Source organism: Eucyclogobius newberryi, unplaced genomic scaffold, assembly GCF_026437365.1.
Source record: "Eucyclogobius newberryi isolate DKJ021-1_F unplaced genomic scaffold, fEucNew1.0.hap1 SCAF_5, whole genome shotgun sequence".
Lineage (NCBI taxonomy): Eukaryota > Metazoa > Chordata > Actinopteri > Gobiiformes > Gobiidae > Eucyclogobius > Eucyclogobius newberryi.
The window spans coordinates 29,030,339-29,055,351 of record NW_027316167.1 but is presented as its reverse complement, the minus strand read 5'-3'; the positions used below and the strand labels follow the sequence as shown (position 1 = coordinate 29,055,351).

Here is a 25,013-nt window from a genome sequence, read left to right as displayed (position 1 = left end):
TCCGTAAATCCTTCCCCTGTACCTTACTTACATGCCTTCTACTCAGCACCACACTGTAGTCTGAAGACGTATACTTTATACTATACAAAAAATACAATCTAGTGCAAGCTGCAATCTAGAGTTGCAATGCCTACTGCAATCAGCAGGTTTTCAATGGCTTTCCCGAATTACAAAGGTTTTGCACATATCAGGGAGCTATAGAATGTATTTTTAGTTTTAGCTTTGTTTGCCATGTTAAATGTTGCCCGAAATATAAAAATGAAATCTCCCTTGCAATTAAAATGTTCCACAGTATAGCCTTAAATCTATCTATTTAGCATACATTCAGCCCAGTCGTATTAAATCCAAGTCGGTCAGACATTTTCCCCTCCACGTTCTGATAAAATAAAAAAAAATACTTCAAAAACAGAACTCAAGGTTGCTGCGGAGAGGACGTGCCTGTCAGTTCTTCATGTGTTGTTTTCCTTTCAACCGTGCCCACCAGTGTGCCCCTGTCCTCCTGCGTTCCCTTGCTGATGGACAAGTGATTTTTAAAATGTCAAAAGAGCTCACTTTGTTTTGCTTTGCCGCTTGCATTTCACAGCCATTCGGCGTTAACCAGCCCGGCCCGTATGTCATGTACACTACAGTGGACTCCAACGGCAACCAGAAAAACGCCTCCGGTAAGTTGCCCCTAAGTGTCTCTTCTGCTCAAAGTCATTTTAGCTTCTTCATTCCCAGGCATCTTGTACCGGGCACATCACAGTCCACCATTTTAGAGCAGGCTTAAAGTGGCTCTGACAGGTCGGACGACTCATTGAACTAAAATGCAGTTGAGATAAATATATTTTGAATTTGGCTAAAAATTAAAAATATCACAAAATAGCTCATTTTTTTAGGTTCATAATTTCACTTCATGTTTGTAATTGATGACATCACACTTTTACGCTGCAAACACTGGGCAGAAACTAATCTAATGACACAATTACTTTTTATTAGGCATATAAAAATATATGAGAGCCACTTTATTTTGTTGAATTAGTGTTTAGAGAGTCAAAAATAAGTTGTTTCTTTTTGTAAATTATGCATAAACTTTGACTGGAATGAGTGTCCCTGGTGTGATGTCACTTCCTATCATTTGACAGATTTGTCATAGTTTTCTCCACAAATACCTGCTCGATTGGTGTGAAACTATAATGTATATGTACAAGAGGTACAAATACACCAAATAAAGTCAAAATTATAATCTTAGAAACCTGTCATGCGTCACTTTAACACACACTTTTTCTCTTTGAGCGAACATTTTAAACCACCTACTTCAGAATTTCTCGGTCATGCATCCACGTCAAGTTTATTAATAACTTGCCCTCGAAACATTGACAGCAATCCTCCGTCTAGCTGACAAGGCCGGCTTTGTTTGGGAGATCATAGAAGACAAAAAATTAGTGAGAAAATAAATATTGATTCAAGTTTATTTATTTTTAGTACAAGAATATAGCCTCAAAGACACAGTAGAATGAGAAAGGGCGAGTGAGGAAAAGTCCTTTCAGAGAGCGCCCCGGGTGAAGAAAAGATAAATCAGTTTGATTAGAGGCTAATGTTCAACCTGTGCCACTGAAAGCATCGTGTCTTGTTTTATGGACTGTGTTGTATTATTCTAGGTGACCGGCTGCTAAATTATGTGTGTTCTGCTTTAAATCATTGCCAACTTTAAAGCGTCCCCTGAATCGCCTAGTGTACCCTGAACAAGAAATACATTTGGCCAGCGCACTTAACAACATGCACTCACTTTAACCCAGAATAAACTTTCGAAAATGCATTTGTACAGTTCAGTATTTATTATGCTCTACACAATCTTGTTAGAATCTTGTCATCATCTTTCCAATTGATTTACATTCAAAATAGCCATTAACTACTGCTGATGAGTTTTGTATTTTTGAATCCCTGCTTACTTTGGCATTGCAGATTACAAATGACCACAAAATAATTGGTTATTTTTTATGTAAAGATTGGGATTGTCTCATTAATAGAGATTGTAAGATGCCAAATACTAAACCGTACGCCTCATTTACGTGAACACATCACCGATGCCTTGGGTTATAACGCGTAATCCATGTCAATTTGTAATAATAGAAGGTTTTAAATCACAATATGACAAATGTATTTTGAATGAAATATAATAATTGTTAGAAATATACATGGTTATTTTGGTCCCTGATGTGGTGATGTGTGTTCAGAGTTTCTACATCTTCCTGTACTTCTTTAGACATACAGAAATGGACCTCTTCCCTCTCTGTCCTCCTCCTTTAATCTCCTCTGTTCTGCTTCTTACATCCATAAATTCAACATGCTTTACCCCCTAATCAACAAGTGTGTAGTCGCATTGTGAAGAGAAAGCAAAAAGCCGAGCTGTGCGCTGACAAATGTGATGCGCGCTGGCTTTCCATACATCCTATATTAAAGGCTGAGCTGGGTTAAAGACCCATCGCAGCCACAGCTGCCACAAAGGTGTGACGCAGTGTAAAATGGCACTTTCACATAAAAGGCAATCTATATTTCTTTATTTAAACAGTAGTGAAGGAGTGGACTTGTTAACTGACCTCTTGTTATTGTAGTATTATGGGCTTATGCCACTTTCTTGTAATAATACTAAAATATCAAGGCGTGATTTCATCACTTTAATGTAAACACGCACATGAATGAATAATGTGAACTGAGAGAGCCTTTTCCTCATGCATATTGATGTTAACCCTTATCATCATTCCAAGATATCTTCCTATCTTCATCTCATTGTAAAATGTCCAGGATATTTATAGTCAGACCTGTATTTTTGTGTCATACCTTGTCACAAGTCATGTGACACTTCTAAGAAAGGCATCAGAGTGCAGCTAAAAAACATGTCACGTATGATAAAAATACAGTCCGACTATAAGAATCCTGAACCTATTAAAATGTGAAGACTACGTGTAAGACCACTTATGTATCAGTATCTCAGCCTGATATAGATATAATGATGTTCTCCTTGCTTTGTCATTGTCGTTGTTCGTAACCGTGACTCATTTATACCAGCGCTCTGAGATCATGGCCTGGATATTTGATGGGGGGAAAAAACATCATCTCACCACAACTGTACTATGTCTAAGCGCCGATGGATGGATACATATTTTCAGAGACACACAATTGAGGCACAGAAGCTGGCCGTGTTGTGCTGTATTAGCCACAGTTAACCTAGATGATGTTGCATTGTGGGAAGGACAGAGAGCAGGGCTGAGGACAAGAAACGCTGACAGCCCCAGGTCACGGATATATATAGTCTGCGTGTCACTTCGCATTGTTCCATTTTCCCCGCGCACGCTCTCTTCCAGTGTACACATGTTTGCCCAAGCCCAATAAGCACATCATCATTATTTCACCACCATTAGACATGTACAAGCCAAACTGCTAAGGACAAATCTCCCAAAGGATGCTCTTTTCAATGAGATAACATGGCTAAAATCAGTGCTAGCAAACTTTGAACAGTAAATGCTTGCTGCTATTTTGTCATCAAGAGTTTTATTCCTTTTGAGCACACTCCACTGGTTCTAAATGTGTGGTTAAATGGGCATCAAGTGCAGCAGTGGAAAAGAGGAGAAAGAGGGGGAGTGTGGGGGCTACTGGCACCTGCACCCATTACACAGCTATCACAGTTGAACCGCTCTGTGTGTAGGAGGCAAATGCTAGGGGGACTGCGTGGTATGGATTGTAGATCAAACTAAGAATAATTATATTGCAGGTAAAACAGACTGCATGTTGTTGCACGGCAATGTAATTTAACCTGGATACAAGTACAAGTATGTCATTACAACATCATCCTGTGTAGTACCAAATGTATCATATGAGTATCAACTGCAGTTGATTTATCTACATGTTTTATAATATCTTCATCCTTGTGAGGTGAATTAACAGTCTACAGATTTACTTTTCAGTGATTGGTTTCAGTCAGTGTTAGTCCTGCAGTTTACATCTTGAAAAAAGTTGAACGAAATCACAGAAATTATGTGCCAAATGCATAAAGCCCACCATTAAGTTGGAAAATAAATTAAGGCCAAGTTCCACTTGCTAGTTCCCTCTTGTCTGACGATGATGGTTCTGACATTTTGCCCACTCGTCCACTGCAGGTTTTTGTTGAGTACCACACATCTCCAGCTGTGTTTCCTTTAAAAGCTCCAACTCATCTATTTAACATTAGAATGCTATATGAGCATGCCCATTATGACTGGCTTATTTTCCAGCGTGTCTCCGACCAGACTGCGCTGAGAGAAGAGAAGTGAGGTAGCCAAAGGCTTTGCCTGCAAAACTCCCCAGACCCCTCATTTAACAGCAGCAAAGTGCTGCCAGGGAGCCTGCTGCCACGCATGTGTGTCTGTGGGTGTGTGAGCAGTGATTTAAAGTATATTTATTCTGTAGCTTGTAGCTCGGGGAACAGCCAGAGAGACTGCCAGAGATGAGCAATGATGGGGCGCACACAAACACACACACACACAACACAACGTCTGGGGCTCTCCACTGGGGCCGAGCGATCTTCACTTACCCTTCACCCTCCTGAATGGAGCAGAATACTGGAAAGCACAGATTATAATGCTCCAAGAAATGGAGACAAGGACCAAGGAGGAATGAAGCGAGGTGAACAGGGTTAGTGTAGGAAAAACTGCAAGAGGCTCCAGGAATACTGTAAGACAGCACAGCACTTTATGGAAACTGCAAGAGCAGAATGTACAAGAAAGAGCAAAACGCAAAGGGAGAAGGTCGAAGACCAGAGAGGATGGAAGTGATACAGCACTGTAGTGTTGAAGATGCAGAAGATCGTTTCACTGATTTACTGTTGAATAGTGTCAAAAACAAGTTAAGAATTGTCCCAAGCATATTTATGTTCATGTCAAATAAGATAAGATATTCCTTTATTGTCCCACATGGGGAAATTTCATTGACGCAATGCAGGTAGATACAGAGGTAGATACAGAAGAAAAGAACAGATCACTTATAGGAAGTTTGAAAAACACTCAGTAGAAGATCTCCTATAAACAAAAACTCCCATAGACAAAACCTCCCATTTCCCAACAAGGGATCGAGGGGAAAAATAATAAAGATAAAAATAAGTAAATAAATAAATAAATACCATTGCATGTGATCGCGACAGTAATTGCACATGAATGTGTCACGACGGCACATGGATTGCACATGAATTTCACAGTAATTGCACATGAATTAGAGTATAATCACAATTGTATTATATTCCTTAAGTACACTATTCCCAAAAAGTGGAGAACTCTAAATCACCTTATTAATGTAAAATCTATAAATTTATGACGGTATTGTTTGCCCATCTCAACTGTCAACCATTATCCAAGCTATATTACAAAATATAATTTTACATTCATCTTACTACTCTGCAAGTATATACTGTAAAACACACTGCAATGTCATTCGGAGGCTATCTATTCATTACAGTTCCATATAAGCACATTACAGCAATAATAATACCCTGATATCTAACAGCTAAAGGTCAACAAGCTCTCACACTCCGTTACCTGTGCAGGTTTGAATCGCTCATCATTCTTCCGTATGAGTGTGTGCTTCGTGTACAATATGCAGCGTTTGGGTCGACTCGGTGCGACCTTGCGTTTCGTGCCCGCACCCAACAGTTTTGCGGCGGGGCTCTTACTAAGCAGGGCTGGATGGATGAGCGCCGGCCGTGGTTTTGACAACACCACACCTCATTATCAGCTGATGCCTGCTGGGAGAGCGAGGGACCGCACAGGAGCCGGGTGTGGCATTGGTTTGAATGCTTAGACTCACTAATTAACCAGTAAATGCAAACGCTGCACTGTATAAGGTCACGGGACGTTCAGGAATTAAGAGCGGAACAAAGTGGCCTTTTAAGTTATTGTAAAACCAGAGCTATTCGAGCTGGAGTTTCTGGTATCGTTCTCAAAGTGAAGTCTGAAAATATTTTGGCGTTATAAACTTCCTGGAATGAATAATGTGAAGAGAAAGTCAGAATTTAGAAGAGGATTCAACACACATCTCTCTTTTTCTGTCAACGGAAGCGACTGTTGAATGCTTAGGAAAAACCTGGAAACTCACTTATTCTACTTCATTCTAATATATGTGTTTATTCATGAAAAAGAAAATATTGTAATTAGCAAATATTATTTACAGGGGATACATTTGCAAACTTGTATTTACATCTTCATGAGCTAAATTTAAAAAACCTATTGCATTTGTGTCAGAGGAAACTATTTAAATCATGTATGCAGGAAATTGCTTAGTGCTCCCATTTTAGTTTCTATAAATAGGCTCAGTTTTATTGTGACTTCATTATAGTGTTGGACAGATGTAGTGAGCTCGTCATGACTAACAGTGGAAGGTTGTTTTAAGTGAACTTACTGTAAAAGGGAGGACAGAGAGAAAACAGAGGAGTGCTCACAGGGAGGGGCCCAGATCAATGTGGAGCTCTCTGCAGACTGTCCAATTAGGCTAATGAGTTGAGGGATTAGCAGCAGCGCTCACACTCGTGTTGGGCTTAGGCTCATTGTACATGCAACGGCAACCTTTAAAAACAGAACCTACGCATATGCAGCCACAAGCATATTATCATATCTTAGTATTAACATCAAACTTTCTCAATATCCAAAGACGAACAGATACAGAATATATTCGTATAGGTGCCACTGGCTTTAAGGTTGAATTGTTTTGCCGGGACTGTAAATTCAGTTGCTCTTAAATCATGAATCAATGGCACTAACTACTACTGGCAACTAGCCTGTGGAATGGGCTTCTGTAGAAGTTATTTGCAAAAAGCAGGCACATTTAATTGGAATGGATGAACCAAAAGTAGATGTGTCAAGATTATTTGGTCAATTGATAATTGTGTCTATTCAGGTCACAATACAATTGCAAAAACTAAAAGATAATAATTGTGAAAAATGTAGGCAGTATAAGTAAGTAATTTCCGTTCAAGCTGTGGAAGTACTTTTTATCAAGGCGTTTATGTGCCAATATTGTTTTTTATTCTGAAAGTTTGATTTCATAACACTTGAGAGGAATGAAGGATTTGACTGTTGCTTTGTCGTTGTGCCAAGAATCGTAAAAACGTGATGTTTCCTCTCCCAATAAAATGTCAATGTTATATTTTGACATCCCTGACTAAAAGTATATATAATTTCATGAACTTGAAATATATGGTTTTAACATTAACAACTCAGGTTCTAATGGCTGCTTGAAACCGTCAGAATCTTTGCGTCACAAGCAAGGTGAAGATAGACATTTTTGGTCAAGAAAATACATTTGCCGCCATATTTTCTGTTCTTAAATGGCATGTTGTTTCTCTGGCTTGAGCCACGTCTGCTTCAAGGTCTTAGTAGTGCTTTCAGACAAATGGCTTCAGAAGACATTGATAGTACTTTACAAAGGAGGTAAAAATCAAATCCCTGTTCTTATCAGTTTAGCTCGTCTTTCTAAGCATTTTCCAATTTGAATCTCGATGTTAACATAAGCTAGTCATTAGTCATTATTATCTTTATGCAAACAAATATGTACTTCATTGTCCACTGACTGTGATCATGTTTCTGACCGATGCAGTCTCTCGTATTCATTTCTCTCGCTGCGTCACGGTCCGTCTGAATCTCCAGCGCGGACCCATTGGCATTTGACGTCACGCTGATCAATGGCGCTGTGTAGCCTCTTTGGGTCAGACGGCAAAACGCGCTCCCCGGCTGGAAAACACACCGGCAGAGCGGAAGATATGAGGAGCCGGCACAGGAGGGAAGAGGTGAAAATGAGCGGTTGCAAGCTACGCAACAGAAAGCATTGATTACCCACATGAAGGTTGGACAAAATAGAGCGATAGGCCAAAATGCAGTGCAGAGAGAGCACAACAGCGCTTTGTAGGGCAAGGGAATTTTGAAATGACCAAAAAAAAATGAGCCAAGAGGTTAACCCCCTTCAGAAACACACAAGAATCAGGCTTTTTTCTTCTTTGAACTATGATCTGTTTCTCTTTACCACAAATAAATAATACATTTTCCAAGCCGAAACAATCCCCTGCAGCTTTACATTTTTCTCAGGACAAACTTCGGCTCGTGTTTTTGTTTTGGCAAATCTCCCCTCATACATTGTTTTGCTGCAGCCAATTGTCATCCCAAATGTTCTGTGAACGGCAACGCAATTCGAATATCCTCACTTTTGCTGATTGGCGCTGTCAGCTCTATTGTTTCGAGAGAGTTTTGCAATCTCGAAGCAAAATGAGACAATGCTGCGTATCTGAGGTCATGCTTTTGTGTGAATAAGTTGCTCATCTTAAATGGAAGTGTAATTCAGATGAAAGCCTTAAGATTGCATGAAAATATGAATCATCTAGTAGTTTATTGTGGTGTTAATTATTTAGAGAGCTTGCTTGATTTTAAAAAGCGAATGCTAAAGCTTTGGCTATCTTTAAATGAGTCTGCTGCCATTCAAACTGTATGTTCTTTTGTTTGGTTGAAATAATACAGCACAACCGGAAGGAGGATGGCGAAGAGAATAATGGTTTTCATTTATGTTTGTGTTCTTTTTCTTGATTAAATAAGTTGCTTGTGCAAGGAGGAATGAAAGCATATGCTAGTGTCAAAAATATCCTCTATAGTTTTGAAGGGCATCCTCGCTGTATTTATTTTAGCAGCAGTAAACAAGGGTCCGGGTTGTTGATCGGGAGGTGTCTTTGGCTCCATTTCTTCCCTCCTCACACGTCTTTCCAATGTCATTTGATCCGTTGGTGCGGCGCAGGTGTCTTCATGGCGCGGTGCCGTGGTTTTCGCGAGGCTGTGTGGAGTGCAGTGCTATCCGGGCCCTCCAGGTCTGTACTGCTACACACTCGGGTGCACGGACACAAAGGTGCACGCACACATTTCTCCTTTAAAATCAATGTCAGGATCTTGACGCTATTGTGTGGTCTCTGAAGGGGGCTCTCGAAGCTTTTGTGCACATACACTTCTGGCCCTCCTGGCTCTGCCCTCCATCCATTTCTGTTATTTGCGCCTTTTATTGCCCTCAATGTGGCAAATGGTTTCTATGACAACTAGAATTGGACGATATACTGGGACATTGTTGGGGGATTTTTCCTCATATTTGGCTTCATATAGTTTTGCCATTTGAATTTTGATATCCTTTTGAGGACGTTGAGGATATTGTCGGGGTGATATGTGGTTTGTGGCTCTTCTAGTGTCTGTACTGTTTGGGAATCTCACACTTTAATGTGTTTTGGTATGGCCAAAGTGTGGTAAACATTGCAATTTGTTGGAGTCTCAGTGGAGCTGTAATTGAAGACATGATCATATTTTAAAACTGTATTTTCTTCATACTGTGAAACAGAGCAACTTACAATTAAGTAAATTACAATATTAGAGGCACAGTCGAGTTCAACTGGCCGCCAGGGCCTTTCTGTGTGGAGCTTACATCTTTCTCCCAAGCGCAAGATCTGGATATGGCTCCCCAGGTCCCTGCACTTAGGTGCACATTGCTCCTGACAGGGTGCCCCAGTAGCATTGCAAGTTAGGTCAAATGCACATTTCCCTATGGGGACAATAACGTGTACCTTTACTATACCTTATTATATTAATACCTTGGAATAAATATAAAACATTGCAATGTTTATCCCTGCCATTATAATCTGCCATTCTGTTCTCCATATGTCACTGTTACATACTATATTTTAGTGTTGGCCAAGCGCTTTGCATCACTGCTCTTGTGTGCCCTGTGGTGGTCTATCCTCTGGACCAGACCAGTGTTTTCATGAAGATGTGTGTCATTGTAGCTTTGTCTACTTCCATAGACACACACTGGTGCAAATGCACTCAAGTCCCCACTGTCTCCTCCATTCTAACAGTTCTCACTTTTATTCTGCTCTATTTGACTGGTCATGCCCACAAGATGTGAAAATGTGTCCCATTGCTAGAAGAGTATGACAACTGTGACACATCCCTGAGGAAATAGATCTTACACAAGTCACAATAACATAGCTCAATCAAAATATAATCGTGGCTGCATTAAAGTTACCATGCTGCGCTGTAGGTGAGATGTAATTAACAGTTGAGGTGAAAGCGCTTCTTATTAGCTGGAGCCCGGTGTGCACACAGTGACTAGAATACAAAAACATCCCCACAATATATCTAGAGAAATATAGTGGCCATAAACGCCAAGTTTAAATGAGGTGCTGATAGTAACGGCCTGCGAGATCATTAAGCCTCACAAAACACTGTTGCCGTTTGGTGCAAAGTTATTGTATTCACAGTGTGTAAATATGCCATGGAAAAGCATAAATCTGCTTTATAGCTTGGTTTATGCTTTTTATTCAACAATGGCATAAAACTTCACTGTATATTCTCTTGCAATAACAAATATGTTACAAATATTGTGCTTTATAGCTGCAGATAAATAAAAAGGCAAATCATACATAAAAAATTGACGCCATGTTATGTGTAGATGTAAGTCATACATTTTATTATTGCTAAAACATTTCAAATCAATTATTGACCAAAACAATATTGCTATAATGCAAAGAAAGCTATTCTATAAGATCATTGTGACAAGTAGGAGGATATAAAGCAATATAAAACAATTATAGAATAAATTCAATACAATACAATAAGCAACAAATGTTATTGTCTAAGAACAAAAAGGTAGCAGATATAGCTGACTTTTTCATTTTTAGATAATAGCGACCAACTCTGTCCGATAAGAATGAAACGCAATAACAATATTAAAGAAAGTGAGGGTAAAGGAAAGACGTATTTGTTCTTGAACTGCGCCTCCAGTGTAATTAATCGATGTCACTATACGCCCACGCTTAACCTAACCTTTTAATTCTACTTTAATATTGCTAACGTGCGTAGTTCAGTTCTTGTGAGAGTTCGAGTAGACGGTTGCACCACGTTGCCTAGCTCTACTTCTGAGAGATGGATTGTAAGCGGTCAGCCGTGGTGCACGATGAATTATGCGCCAAGACCTCGCCTGGCTCTGCTGACTGGAGATACGGCACAGGCATTTCTAAAACACACTTCCCAACAAACACACACATTACCAACTCTGTACCAGCCTTCGCCGTGCTGCTCAATGGCATCACTCCAGCCAAGGCCAGGTTTTCAGCCAAATTCCCTGCCTGTACTTTAACCTTGCTTGATCCACAGCCGCACCACACACACACACGCACATTTCAAATATCCACCTCCTTGTGCTTTGTGGAACAGTCTGTCAAAACCATCGAAATATCTTGCATGTCCTCAAAATGCCCGCACATGATGGATGAGCTTCATTGTGGGGCGCTGAGTGTTGCATTTTAAGATTGTGAAAGTGACACTAGGAAGGGTGCTCTTCCGTCTGTGGAGCAGGCAGTGGCAATCAAAAAAATGATGTATTAAATGAAAAATATACAATTATAATAATCTCAACTGGGACTGCACAATATGTTGTCGAATCAAAACACGATTTGAGGGGCCACATAATCAACAGGAACTGAACACATGTAGGCCTACCAAAAACACACAATTTACTTTTCTAAAATCAAAGGAATACATGATCATGAAAATTCAGCTTTGAACTGCACTAAAGTAATTATTATAGTGAGTGCATGTGCCAAGGTTCTCTAATCCTAAATGCATATCAACCAGTGAAACAACTATGACGTGATTTAACACTGTTATATAATGCCATTCAAAGTGAAGGCATTCTTATTATTCAGAATGCAATACTCTGATTAAATATAATTAGAACAGAATGGGTCACAAAATACTTTTTGTCACAGCCCGGCTCCAAGGCTGCGACAATAACCAAACTCAGGAAAATCTAAAAACAGAAACTAACAGTTTCTGCAGATGTGGGGATGATTTAGGGACGCCAGGCGAAGAGAGAGTATTTGTGTGTGCAATGATCAAGTGCATGATCAGGGTGTGTGCAAGTTGTAGGAGCCATTTGGACTGCCCTTATGTGCACCTCCAGCCCCTATGAGGCACTTTTGGGTAGCAGGTATAAAGAGAGCAGGAATTGGCACCAGGTGTTTGAAGGTACAGAGGCATATGATTTTTGACCGTGTCTTCCAAAGCATCAAAAAAATAGTCCAGTGAAATAGTTCAAATGAATTTATTTGGCTCACCTTTGCCACAATAACACTTGGAACTACATTAGACACGACGAAAAATCATATGCCTCTAGTCTGCACCGTCCAACACCTGGTGCCAATTTCCTGCCCACTTCTACAGAAGTATTGCAAGGTGATGTGTAGTAGACAGCAAAAGAAAAGAGAAAGAAACAAAGAGATGGCACACACAAGTGGCATGCGTGCGGCAGGTTGAGATCGGGGGCTCTGCGGGCACAAGATTTAAAAAGGCACCCAGCACAAAACTCCACCTGCCACCAAACAACAAAATAAACAAGTGGCTTGATGCGTCACATAGCTGGAACCCATACTTGATATTTACGATCTATGTTTGTCAATCAAGTGTCATTCTTTGAAGAATCACTACATTATTTCCTCACAACCACCGGGGACCTGGAAACAGCAATGTCTCATTGTGTCTGAAAGTACAACACAATGTTACAGACCCCAACTCAGATTTCCCTTTGTCTGTGTCCTCACATCTGGTTCATCTGTGTTGCATTGTAACATAAGATAATTACACAGAACACGGTAGTGATGCAGTCTTGTCTTTTGAGTCGTGGGGCAGGTCGGGCCAAGTCTAATTTTAATGCTTCCGGTTCTAAACTGCAGACCGCCGTATATCACATGTCTGCACTCCACGTGTGTCTTTGCGTTTCGCCGCGTCTAGCTTCACTTCCTCATTAGACTCATTTCTCTGTTAATATGAATTTGATTGTAATAAAGCACAGCATTTTAAAATATAGAAAACACTACATGTTCCCAGAACAATGACCATTGTCCACTGTCAAATGCTTGCGCTTCCTGCTAAATTGCCCCCCAGTGGCTGTTAGCCAGTACATTTTTAAAATTAGACGCACAGCTGTAATGACCGCAGGGTTCAAAGCATGGGGAAAAAAGTAGTCCAAAAAGTACGGCATGCTTACAGAACTTCATTCCCCATAATCCCACATTATAGTGATGTATTGCACAATGCACAAGTCCGTATGTAAACAGCGTCAGCATGGAGACATGCTTGGCTTGAGAAAAAAGCAACTACAAAAAATAAACTACAACTTCTTTGGGGCTGCCAGTGGACATTACATAAGTTTGGAGTTGGACAGGAATATTCTAATGTGTGTATTTTCTCTGGCGTCTGGACTGAAGGGGGAATACTATTGAATAATGCAGACATTACAGACATTCAGTCAAGGCAACCAGGTGAGTAAAAAATACTTTTTGCCATATCCGGTCTTAATGTAGGCTCGTTATGTCGAGAGAAGACGAGGGGGTGTGCATTTTGTGCATTTTGTTTTACATTATGTTACTTCGTCTTAGCTTAAATCTGGAAAAGAAGACAAATATAACTCACATAGTCGGTCCGGCTACCAGTTTTGCATTCCCTCTGACACTAAAGTTGCATTCAACTTATTCATTTTATTTATTTATGCAGGGAAACCTAATGAGAAAGGTTATTTTTCATGAGCTTTTAACCTTCTCACAGCGCTAATGGTACCTTGTGTATGTGCCCAAAGTGGCGTTTTGATTGATTCCTGCCGTCTTTAGCTAGAGAACAGTCTCTATCCTTCCCCTCAGATGAGCAGACAAACGGGGGCTCCTCAGCAGGATGATGCGGCTCTTTCGCGAGGGTTTTGGGTGAATTTCAAACTAAGCTGTCTGCATTTCCGGATTTGTGAGCGGGGTCCAAGATGTGGGTAATATTTTATAACTATTATGTTATGGGTGTTGCACAACACTCATTATTATCAACTATGTCCTTAGGGTAGACTATGAAACAGGAAAAAAATAGCACAATATAAGATACGTGTCTTTTCACAAGTCATTGCACTGAGTCAGAAGGGAACGAGCTTTCTTACCACAATCTCATTGTTATTCCTTCTTCGTCTTTCTTTCGTATATCTTTTTGACACTCTGAAGGGAATATGCCCTTCATAAATATCACGCTCAACCTCTCTGTTAGCTTGTGAAAGTATGACCGTGAACTGGGCTTTTTATGGGGATGTCTTAGTACTATTTATTATGCTTATGGTGCTTTCAGGAGGTCATCGCCCAATTTCAGACATTGTCTCTCTAAAATCTATGGGGCCCTTTTCAGGGCTTAAAAATATGGTACATACTGTGGTTTCTCACATAGTTTGTTTACTGAAGTTGATGCTGTAAAAGGGATCATATAGACAGTCACTATTAAACAACCGTGCAAGGGACCCCTTTAGCTCCAAGGCCCTAGGCAGTTGCCTGGCTTACTTACTGCATTGTGGCGGCTCTGGCTAACAGCGCACCTCCTGCTTCGAAGAGAATAAAACACTCACAATGGACAAATTTTTACCCAAATTGATGATGTTTTTATACTATATCTGTACTGGGAACAGATTTTACTTTATTACATGACAAAAATCTGGGACAGCCCCTTTAAGGCCGATGCACACCAAAGTGGCGCGTCATTCAGCCCATGTCAAACGCACACTAAACGCTGCACACCATGGCTCTTAAAAACGCTTTAAGACAAGTCTTGGGGCACTTCAAATAGGATTTCTATCTGCAGCTTACTGACAAAAAGAGTGCGATGCTACAAGGCTGTGTGAGAAAAGGAAAGACAGTAGTTTGAGCAGGAGAGGAGGCTGTGCATTCTCGATCTCTGCTGCATTTCTTGTGCCTTTCCTCCAAGTTTACAGCATGCCGTCTCTCACAGAGCAGGGGCCAAAACGGTGTCAATCATCAATAGAAAATAATGGAGACTCCTGCCATGGACACAATAAATGGATACCTATTATGTGTGGCAGAAGGAAAAAAAGCCATCGCAAAGAAATGGATGACCTCACCAACGATCAAAGACTGGACTGAAAAAAAATTACATTCTGACTTAATTTGGAAATGGACAAATTTGACAGACTTTGGACCAAGTGTGACTTTTATTTTAATTTAAATGTGCCGTGATTAGTTGATGTCTACTTATGTACTCATTGTGATTTTTGCTCTCTGGTCGTGATGTGTTCTGTATTTTTTTTTAAATGTTCTCTATACAGAAATATACAAAAATAAGATTACAAACTTGGTATGTAGGTGATAGAATAGAATGCCTCCAATGTGAATAGCTTCTGAGCCGGATTAGTCTATTTTGTAAAGAATGTGTGTCTACAATGTATTCATCCCAACAATTTGTTATTTTCTACATCTACTGCAGGTATTCTTCCATCAAACAAAAACATCTGGCATTTAATTTTAAGACTAGTTTAAACACCCGTTTTACTTTTTACACAACTTCTTACACGCTTTTGTGGTTAACTCGTTATGATATGACAACCAGTTTTAGCTCCTCTGTAATAAAACTGTCCTGTCTGTCAAATTCTATCTCTGTGGACAGGATATGAAAAATGTCATCTACACAGTCAATGGGCGCTACAGCGTTTGAGTCCCAGTTCCAAATAAATTATTTTTTAGACTTTCTATTTGTCAAAAAAGCCTGTCTATAAATAGGCTTAAATTATGACACATTGTTGGTTAATTAGAGGAGATATGTTATTCAACCAACCTTAAGACGGAAGACTCATTTGTAGAAAGTTGACTTGATTTTTGCTACATTTAAAAAGGTGCAACATGTAACTTGTCGTGGAGACATCTGCCTGTATCATCCAAGTTATAGTTTTGTCTGGAATGTTCCACAGCATGATAATCAACATATTCCTGCATGCATTCAATAACAGGTGTTTTTCATTATAAAAGGTCATTAGTGATTAATTTATTCCATTGAGCTAGATAAGTTTAATTTCATACTGAGGAACATTCAAGGCAACGCATAGCGATGGAGACAAGCAGGAAAGAAAAAAAAACTAATAAATGAGAATTTGTCAACATTAAATGGCTCATCCTTGAGATTTCATGGACAAAATGCACCAAAATAAGCCTTTGACATTTGACATCTTATTTTATAGCGCTAATTAAAATTCTAAACATCTTACCCATACTTCATTCTTCATTCAGCTACATTTTGCTTTCGCCTCACGTATTGATCTGAAAGGAATGACAGCTCACCGTGGATTTTCAGCGTCATATCTGAACGGTGCAAAACTAATTTCTTTCACAAACTGTACTTTCGCTGGTGGCCATATGCTCACATTTCTGTATCCAAGTCTGAGTCAGTGTGATGGACAACTCATAAGCCCCAGTCATCAGTCACACCTTCCTAAATTTGGTGCTTCCTTCGGGGCACTTTGTCACTGTCTCCTACTTCCTTTGTTTGGCTTTGCCTCCCTTCTGTTCAATATTAAGAGAAGTGATATTCAAGTCTTCTTCCACACCTACGTCGATGTGTTTTTCTGTAAAAGTCACTCCTTCATTTCAAATCCATGGTTTTTTGCTCCACTTGACAAGTCCATTAAAAGTGACTCTGGAATTCCGGAATCTTGGAATATATTTTACTTCTTGCAAGGACTGTCCCCACTTGCACTGTGCGATTAAGGCAATTGTGTCGCCTCTTCACACAAACCACCATCCACCAAATCCCAGTGCATGAAAAGCAGAGTAGTAGCAACAAGTGTGAACATTTTCATCAAGATGTGATGAAATGGCTGAAGTTGAAAGATTATTTTATCATCAGTCGACATGACATATAAAATTGAAGAAACTACTGTGTACAACAATTTTATAAAGAAAACTTTCTACATTTTCCCCATGCCATGAAAATGATTTTAACTTGACTCATCCCATCCTTCCATTTGTCAAAAGTTTGTTTTTTGGAATTTTCCGATTATTCATAAATATTGGAGACTAATAAAACACTACAAATTAATTTCATATTAACATCCCACTTGTTTTAGAACAATGTATCCGGGACATAAAATCCCTGCAATGGAAGCAATAGATGGATACTTTTGGCAGCAGGAAAAAAGTTCTCACAAAGGATGCATAGAATGAATGAACTATCATGGACTGAGCTCAAACAACAATGGAAATGTATTGCATGGCAAAAATTACCTTTGCAGTCATTTGAAAATTGATATTCACCAATCACAGATACAAATGGGACAGAAATGCCATGCAACATACAGTAGGTACATTTCCACTGTGAGACAGAATCAAAAAATAAATCTGGAAATCACGTGGAATGACAATGAAAAAAAATATTTGTAAGTTATTGCTGCAAATGACTATTAGGACACCTGAGAAAATGTTAATATTTGGTACAGAAACCTTTGTTTACAATTACAGCAGTCAAACACAGGGCAGCAGGTATTTGATAAACTTCAAACGGGCGATTTGAGAACGCAGGCGGAAGTGCGCATGCGCACTCCCCCGTGTGGACTGATACAACACACACGTGCGTTTGTTTATTAGCGCAACGGAGCGCATCGCATTGCTCGTCTCCCGTAAATTTCTGTCCACTTCTGCGTCAGCTCGAACTGTCTTTTTCCGTCTTCATTTTGCCCCGTACACTGAGGGAACTATATTATGATAGATCCATGCGCTTAGGCACGCGGAAACGTGAGGACGAGCCTGACGCGGCTGCAGGTGAACGGTAGGTGCGTTTTATGATTGATACGTGGCAGGACAAATGATTTATCCACGCCACGAGGAAATATGACAAAAAATTTGCTGAAAAAAATCGTCCATACCACCTTTAAGTAGAGGAACCTTCCGTGCAATGCATGATTTCAAACTATTGACCTGCTCCTCTTGAGTAGTTCTGTGCTGATTCCTTACCATTCTTATCATCATTGTTACCCCACAAGGTGAGATCTTGCATGGATCCCCAGTCTGAGGGAGCTTGACTGTCATCTTTAGCCTCTTCCATTGTCCAACAGTTGATCTTTTTTCACCAAGCTGCTTACCAATTACCGACAGTGTTGTCTCTGGGGTCTTTAAACAGCTCTTTGGTCTTGCCCATGGTAGTTTGGATTGTGACTGATTTAAGATAAGATAAGATATTCCTTTATTGTCCCACATGGGGAAATTTCATTGGTGCAACGCAGGTAGATACAAAGGTAGATACAGAAGAACAGATCACTTATAGGAAGTCTGAAAAACACTTTCAGTAGAAGATCTCCTATAAATAAATAAAAACTCCCATAGACAAATAAATAAATAAATAAATAAATACCATTGCATGTGATCCCGACAGTAATTGCACATGAATATGTGTCACGACAGCACATAGATTGCACATGAATTTCACAGTAATTGCACATGAATTCCAACAGCAATTGCACATATGACAGAATTGCACATCAGTATTAGGTTAGGTCAGTATTGCGAGTGTTCAGTACTAACAGTTTTTGTTATAAAGTCTGACAGCAGCAGGAAGGAAAGACCTACGGAACCTTTCCTTCACACATCGAGGGTGGATCAGTCTCTCACTGAAGCTGCTCTCCAGAGCGGAGAGAGTGTCCTGCAGGGGGTGACACTCATGGTCCAGCATAGATGTGAATCTAGCCAGGACCCTCCTGTCCCCCACCTCCTGCACCGAGTCCAGAGCACAGCCCAGGACGGAGCTGGACTTCTTGATGACTATGTCCAGCTTCCTCCTCTCCCTCTCTGTGATGCTGCTGCTCCAGCAGGCCACACCGTACAGGAGGGCCGATGCCACCACAGAGTCGTAGAAGGTCTTCAGGAGTGGCCCTGTCACTCCAAAAGACCTGAGTCTCCTCAGGAGGTAGAGCCGACTCTGGCTCTTCCTGTACAGTGCGTCTGTGTTATGAGTCCAGTCCAGTTTGTGGTTCAGATGAACACCCAGGTACTTGTATGAGTCCACTCTCTCAATGTCCCGTCCCTGGATGTTCACTGGTGAGGGGGCAGTGGGGTGGCGTCTGCGGAAATCCACCACCATCTCCTTGGTCTTCCCCGCGTTGATGAGGAGGTGGTTCCGCTGACACCAGTCCACAAAGTCCTGCGCCAGTCCTCTGTACTCCGCGTCATCGTCGTCCGTGATGAGTCCGATGATGGCAGAGTCGTCAGAGAACTTCTGCAGGACACAGCTGTCTGTGTCATGTCTGAAGTCTGCAGTGTAAAGGGTGAAGAGAAAGGGCGCGAGGACAGTGCCCTGGGGCGCCCCCACACTGCAGGTCCGAGTGTCAGACACACAGTTCCGGGCTCTCACAAACTGGGGTCGGTCTGTGAGGTAGTCCAGGATCCACTCTGCCAGGTCATACTCCACACCAGCCGTCTCCAGCTTGTCCCTCAGGAGCAGCGGCTGGATGGTGTTGAAGGCGCTGGAAAGATCGAAGAACAGAATCCTCACAGAGCTGCCAGGCTTTTCCAGGTGAGAGAGAGAGCGGTGCAGCAGGGAGATGACGGCGTCCTCCACTCCGATGCCAGACCGATATGCAAACTGCAGCGGGTCCATGGCTGAGCTCACGGTGGAGCGGAGGTGGTCCAGGACTAGCCGCTCCAGTGTTTTCATCAGGTGGGACGTGAGAGCCACTGGCCTGAAGCTGTTGAGGTCTTTGGGGCGCGGTGTCTTAGGCACAGGTACCAGACAGGAGGTCTTCCAGACCTGTGGTACCACCCTCAGCTTCAGGCTCATGTTGAAGACATGCTCCATAACTCCACACAGTTCATCTGCGCAGGACTTAAGGAGCCTGGGGCTGATGCCATCAGGTCCTGCTGCCTTCCTCACTTTAATCCTCTTCAGCTCACTCCTCACCTGTGCTGCTGTGACAGTCAGTGGTTGGCAGGGGGACTGTGAGCTGGGGGGATGGGTGAGTCCAGGCGAAGTGGGGAGCTGATGGTCCGGGGCAGATATGCGAAGAGGAACAGATGCAGGGCATTGTCCAGCTGTGGAAGAGGGAGCATGCAGCTGTGCAGGGGGAGGGGCGGGTGACTGATCAAACCTCAAGAAGTGAGCATTTAAATCATTCACCCACTGTAGATCCCCCTCTGTCTGGGCAGGGGGGATTTTGAAGCCCGAGATGGTTTTCAGGCTCCTCCACACTCCCTGAATGTTCTTTTGCTGCAGCTGCTCCTCCATCCTCCTCTTGTAGCCGGCCTCAGCCTGCCTGATCTTCCTCCTCAGCTCCTTCTGCACAGTCCTCAGCTCCTCCTTGTTCCCTGACCTGAAGGCTCTCTTCTTCTCCTTCAGCAGAGCCTTCAGTTCACGGTTAATCCATGGCTTGTTGTTTGGAAAACACTGCACCGTCCGGGAGGGAACAATGTTCTCAAAACAGAAGTTGATGTAGTCCGTGATGCACTCTGTGATGGTGTTGATGTCCTCCCCATGTGGGTCATAAAGCTCAGTCCAGACAGTGGTGCTGAAGCAGTCCCTCAGAGCCTCCTCGCTCTCAGCAGACCACATCCTCACCTCACGGGACACCACAGGCTGCCTGCGCACGATGGGTTCATACACAGGCCTCACATGTACAAGGTTGTGGTCCGAGCTGCCCAGGGGAGGGAGGGGGGAAGAAGAATAAGCCTCCTTGGTGTTGGCTAAAAACAAGTCCAATGTTCTATTTTCTCTGGTGGGGCAGGTAACATACTGGGTGTATGTTGGTAGAACAGAAGAGGGAGAAGCGTGGTTAAAGTCACCAGAGATGAGGAAGAGAGCCTGTGGATGCTGTGTTTGAGCTAGCTCACGTCACAACAACACAACGAACGCAACGAAAAACGCTCAAATCCAGCCGAAAAAAGTCAAAAACAGTTGAATTAAAAAACTATTCCAGCGCGTGTCCCTATCGTACAGTAAAATAGAAAAAATATACTAACTATATTTACAAAATATAAGAGATAAAGCACAATAAGTGTGAGAAAGAAGAGAGAGCGTTTACACCGGGCTGCCAGCTTATGCAGCTAACGAGCTCAAACAGGTGCTATTAATTTAGATTAATTAGTTAAAGAGAGGTGGACTTTTTAAAGACAGACTAACGGGTCTTTGAGAGCCAGATTTTTTGCTGATCGGTAGGCATATACACAATACAATATCAATACAATAGATAATGCAGCTACGATGAACATTTCAGACCACTGTGTAATATATATATATATATATATATATATATATATATATATATATATATAAAAATTTATTATACAATAGGACATTGCTTCCGAAGAGTGCACACGCTTTTTTGCTCGCTCCGCTTGCTATCGCTGCTTTCCTTATTTATTTTGCTTTTTAATCAGTTTTTGTCTTTCAAACATTTTTGCTTTAGACTTTTTCAAGTAAACCAAGGATTTTAAGAACATTTTTACAGTTTTAACGACATATCTGACGCCAGCGACATGTCCGGGAGAAGAAGGGAGAAAGACTGTGAACGCTGTCGGAAATATCAACAAGAAATTAATGAGCTGAAAACACGGATATTTGTTTTGGAATCTGAAAAAGTTCTTCACAATACCATTCCTGTGTCAACCGACGGTAAGAAGAGCACACTTTTTACAAGAAAAACTGCTACTTTCAACCTAAACCGCAATGACTCTGTGTCGTTTCCAAAACTGTCTAAAAACCAGAAAGACCAGGCTGTTTCTTGGAACAAACTTGGAGCAAAGCCTAAACGATACAAAGATAACCTGAAGTCACCTAAAATACAGCTCACCAACAGATTTTTACCACTTTCAGAGATGGAATTAAATGAAAAAAGGAAAGATGACGTGGCCAAAATACAGCGAGGAGGATCTGTGCCACAAGCCAAGGTCACGGAGATTGTTTTAGTTGGGGACGGCGCGATAAGTCACGTGACGCATGAAAAGATAAACACACATTCTTTTCCAAGCGCCACTGTTTCTGAGATAACGTCACTCCTTCCAAATATTATGGCTAAGCATGGAGGAGCTAAACAGCTGATTGTGCACGTGGGTGCAGTGGACATGCGGCGGGAACAGACTGAAGTTTTGAAAAAAGACTTCTTGAAGTTATTCGACGTGCTTGATAAAATGGAAATCAAAACATTCATAAGTGGACCTCTTCCAAACATCGACAGGAGGATAAACAAGTTTAGCCGGCTTCTTCAGCTGAACACATGGCTGTCCAAAGAGTGTTCCCCGAGAGGACTACACTATATTGAGAACTTCTATCTATTCTGGAAACGAGAGGACCTGTTTAAGAGAAATGGCCCCCTCCTATGCAGAGGTGGAGTGAGGGTGCTGACAGAGAACCTGCTCCACGCTCTGAGGCATTGGACTGGGCCTGGACAGGGTCCTGAGCAGATAGTTAGAGAAGAGAGGAATGAGAGAAGAATTCCTGCTCCATCAGCCAGAGACCGAGCCAATGTTTCAACATCAAAAGCACCACAACCTCAGCCTCCACCAAAGGATTCATCAGCAGCTGCTCCACCACCACCAGCAAAGGATTCAGCTCCAGCTGCTCCACATTCACCTCCACCGCCTCCAGCAAAGGAACAATCTTCAAAGGCCTTGGACCCATCTGTGACAAGCCCAACAACATCCCTGTCATCGCCCCTGCCTTCACACCAGCCCTGGGTTCCCCCTGCAACATCTACTCCCACTAAAGATTCATCATTCTCCTTCTCATCTCCACTCTCACCCATGGGCCTTCCCAGCCATTTTGAAAGTCTGATCAAATCAGGCATTAAGATGGCTCCACTCACGCCCAATATAGCAAGGGCTATGCCGACTTCACCAACAAAAGCCCCACCACCCATCCCCCCTCGCCTCTCACCTGGTCCCAAACTCTCCTTGGCTACAAAAGCCCCACCACCCATCCAACCTCGCCTTTCACCTGGTATCTCCCATAGCGAGGATGCACTGGGTCTCAGCGTTGCCGGGACTTATTGTCACATTAAAAATCAAACCAACCCGGGGCCCTATTTAAAAAGAGCCCCCCCTAGTGCTATTTCTGTAGTCACATCATCACACAGATGGAAAAACAAAATGCGAGTCAGGCCCAATCTGAGAAATGTGATTCATATTCCCTGTGAAAAGATAAAGCCCAGTCTCACTGAAACTAGTCTGAAACTTGCTGTGCTAAATGTCAGATCCTTATGTAACAAATCTCTCTTAATTAATAATTGTATTTCTTCTTATAATCTTGATTTTATGTTTTTAACTGAAACATGGCTTGACAAAAACACAGGAAATGTAGTTCTGATAGAATCTGCTCCACCCAACTTTAAGTTTGAATCTGAAACACGAGAAAACAAAAAAGGGGGTGGAGTCTGTGCTGTCTTTAGAGATGAAATAATTACCCGCAGGTTGTCTTTTGGGGTGTTTTCATCATTTGAGTATGTATCCTTTAAAATGGAGCTAAAACGGTCTACATCCATTCTCTTCATTGTTTTATACAAGCCTCCCCAGCACTGCCAAAGTTTTTATGATGATTTTACTGAGATGCTCTCAGTCATATGCACAGACTTTGATGGTTTGGTCATTACAGGTGATTTCAATGTGCATGTTGATAATATTTGTGACAGAAACGCTAAAGAGCTTGATGCTGTCCTTGAAACCTTCAGTCTTACTCAGCATGTGAGAGGCCCCACCCACAGCAAAGGACACACTCTAGATCTCATAATTACAAAGGGGGTAAATATTTCAAATGTTAATGTGATCGATGTTGCTCTGTCTGATCATTTCTGTGTCTTCTTTGACCTGTCTGTTTCTCCCAAACCTCCGGTTGGTCCTGCAGTTGTTCAGAGGAGACACATAAGTGATGGCACAGGTGCACTGTTTATGGAAATGATAAACTTTGAAAATGTCTCATGTTCTAATGTAAATGATTTGTTGAACTCTGTTACATCTAGTGTTTTGAATGTTCTGGACACCATCGCCCCTATAAAGGCTAAAATGGTTAAAAATAAGCAGAAGGCGCCGTGGAGAAATGATGATTCGGTCAGGGCACAGAAAAGGGAGTGCCGCAGGGCCGAACGGAAATGGCGCAAGTCAAAGCTCCAGGTTCAAAAAGAGATTTACAAAGAAAAGCTGAACATGTACAACCTAATCTTATGTAGAACTAGGGAAAGATATTTTTCTGAAATAATTGGAAGCTGCAGTAACAACTCGCGTGTCCTGTTTGCCACAGTAAACAGATTAACAAACCCTCCAGCTCAGCTGCCGTTAGAACTCATTTCCACATCCAAGTGTAATGAGTTTGCATTATTCTTTAATGACAAAGTTCAGGGCATTAAAAATGCTATAAATCCCACAATGCAAAAAATTACCCTAAAACCACCAAGACACTTAGAGCTAACTCACTTTGCACCAGTAACTGACAAAACTGTCCATGAGATCATCACCAGTCTGAGTTCATCTACATGCTGCCTTGATGTGTTACCCACCAAATTTCTAAAGTCTGTGCTGAACAGTTTGTTAGCACCACTCACTCACATAGTTAACATGTCGCTTCAATCTGGAACATTCCCAATGTCTTTGAAAACTGCGGTCATAAAGCCTCTCCTAAAGAAGAGCAGTCTTGATGCCGCAGTACTGAGTCATTACCGGCCCATCTCTAATCTGCCATTTTGGGGCAAAGTCCTTGAAAAGGTTGTTTACCAACAGCTCACAGATTTCCTCTTAATAAACAACTCATTTGATGTTTTTCAGTCAGGTTTTAGACCTCATCACAGCACTGAGAGTGCTCTTGTCAAGGTGACAAATGACATCCGCCTGAACACTGACACGGGCAAAGCCTCAGTCTTAATTCTGTTAGATCTGAGTGCTGCTTTTGACACTGTCGATCATGGGATCCTCTTACAGAGACTAGAGGACTGGGTGGGCATCACTGGCACTGCCCTAAACTGGTTAAGGTCCTATCTGGAAGACAGGAAGTACTTTGTTGAAATTGGTAGCTGTGTCTCAGACCACATGACCCTGACCTGTGGAGTGCCCCAAGGGTCAGTCCTGGGTCCCCTTCTGTTCAACCTCTACATGCTGCCGTTGGGTCAGTTGATACGCAGTGAAAATGTGTCCCATCACAATTATGCAGACGACA

The 25,013-nt window shown here is 41.8% G+C and overlaps 1 protein-coding gene across 1 annotated transcript in view; it reads left to right on the top strand.

The window, feature by feature from the left end:
- Positions 1 to 25,013, top strand: part of itfg1 (integrin alpha FG-GAP repeat containing 1) — a 131,125-nt gene that overhangs the window by 79,889 nt on the left and 26,223 nt on the right. The window contains exon 14 of the mRNA XM_072464665.1: positions 584 to 662. Within this exon, the coding sequence (XP_072320766.1) occupies positions 584 to 662 (79 nt within the window). The remainder of the gene's footprint in view (positions 1 to 583; positions 663 to 25,013) is intronic.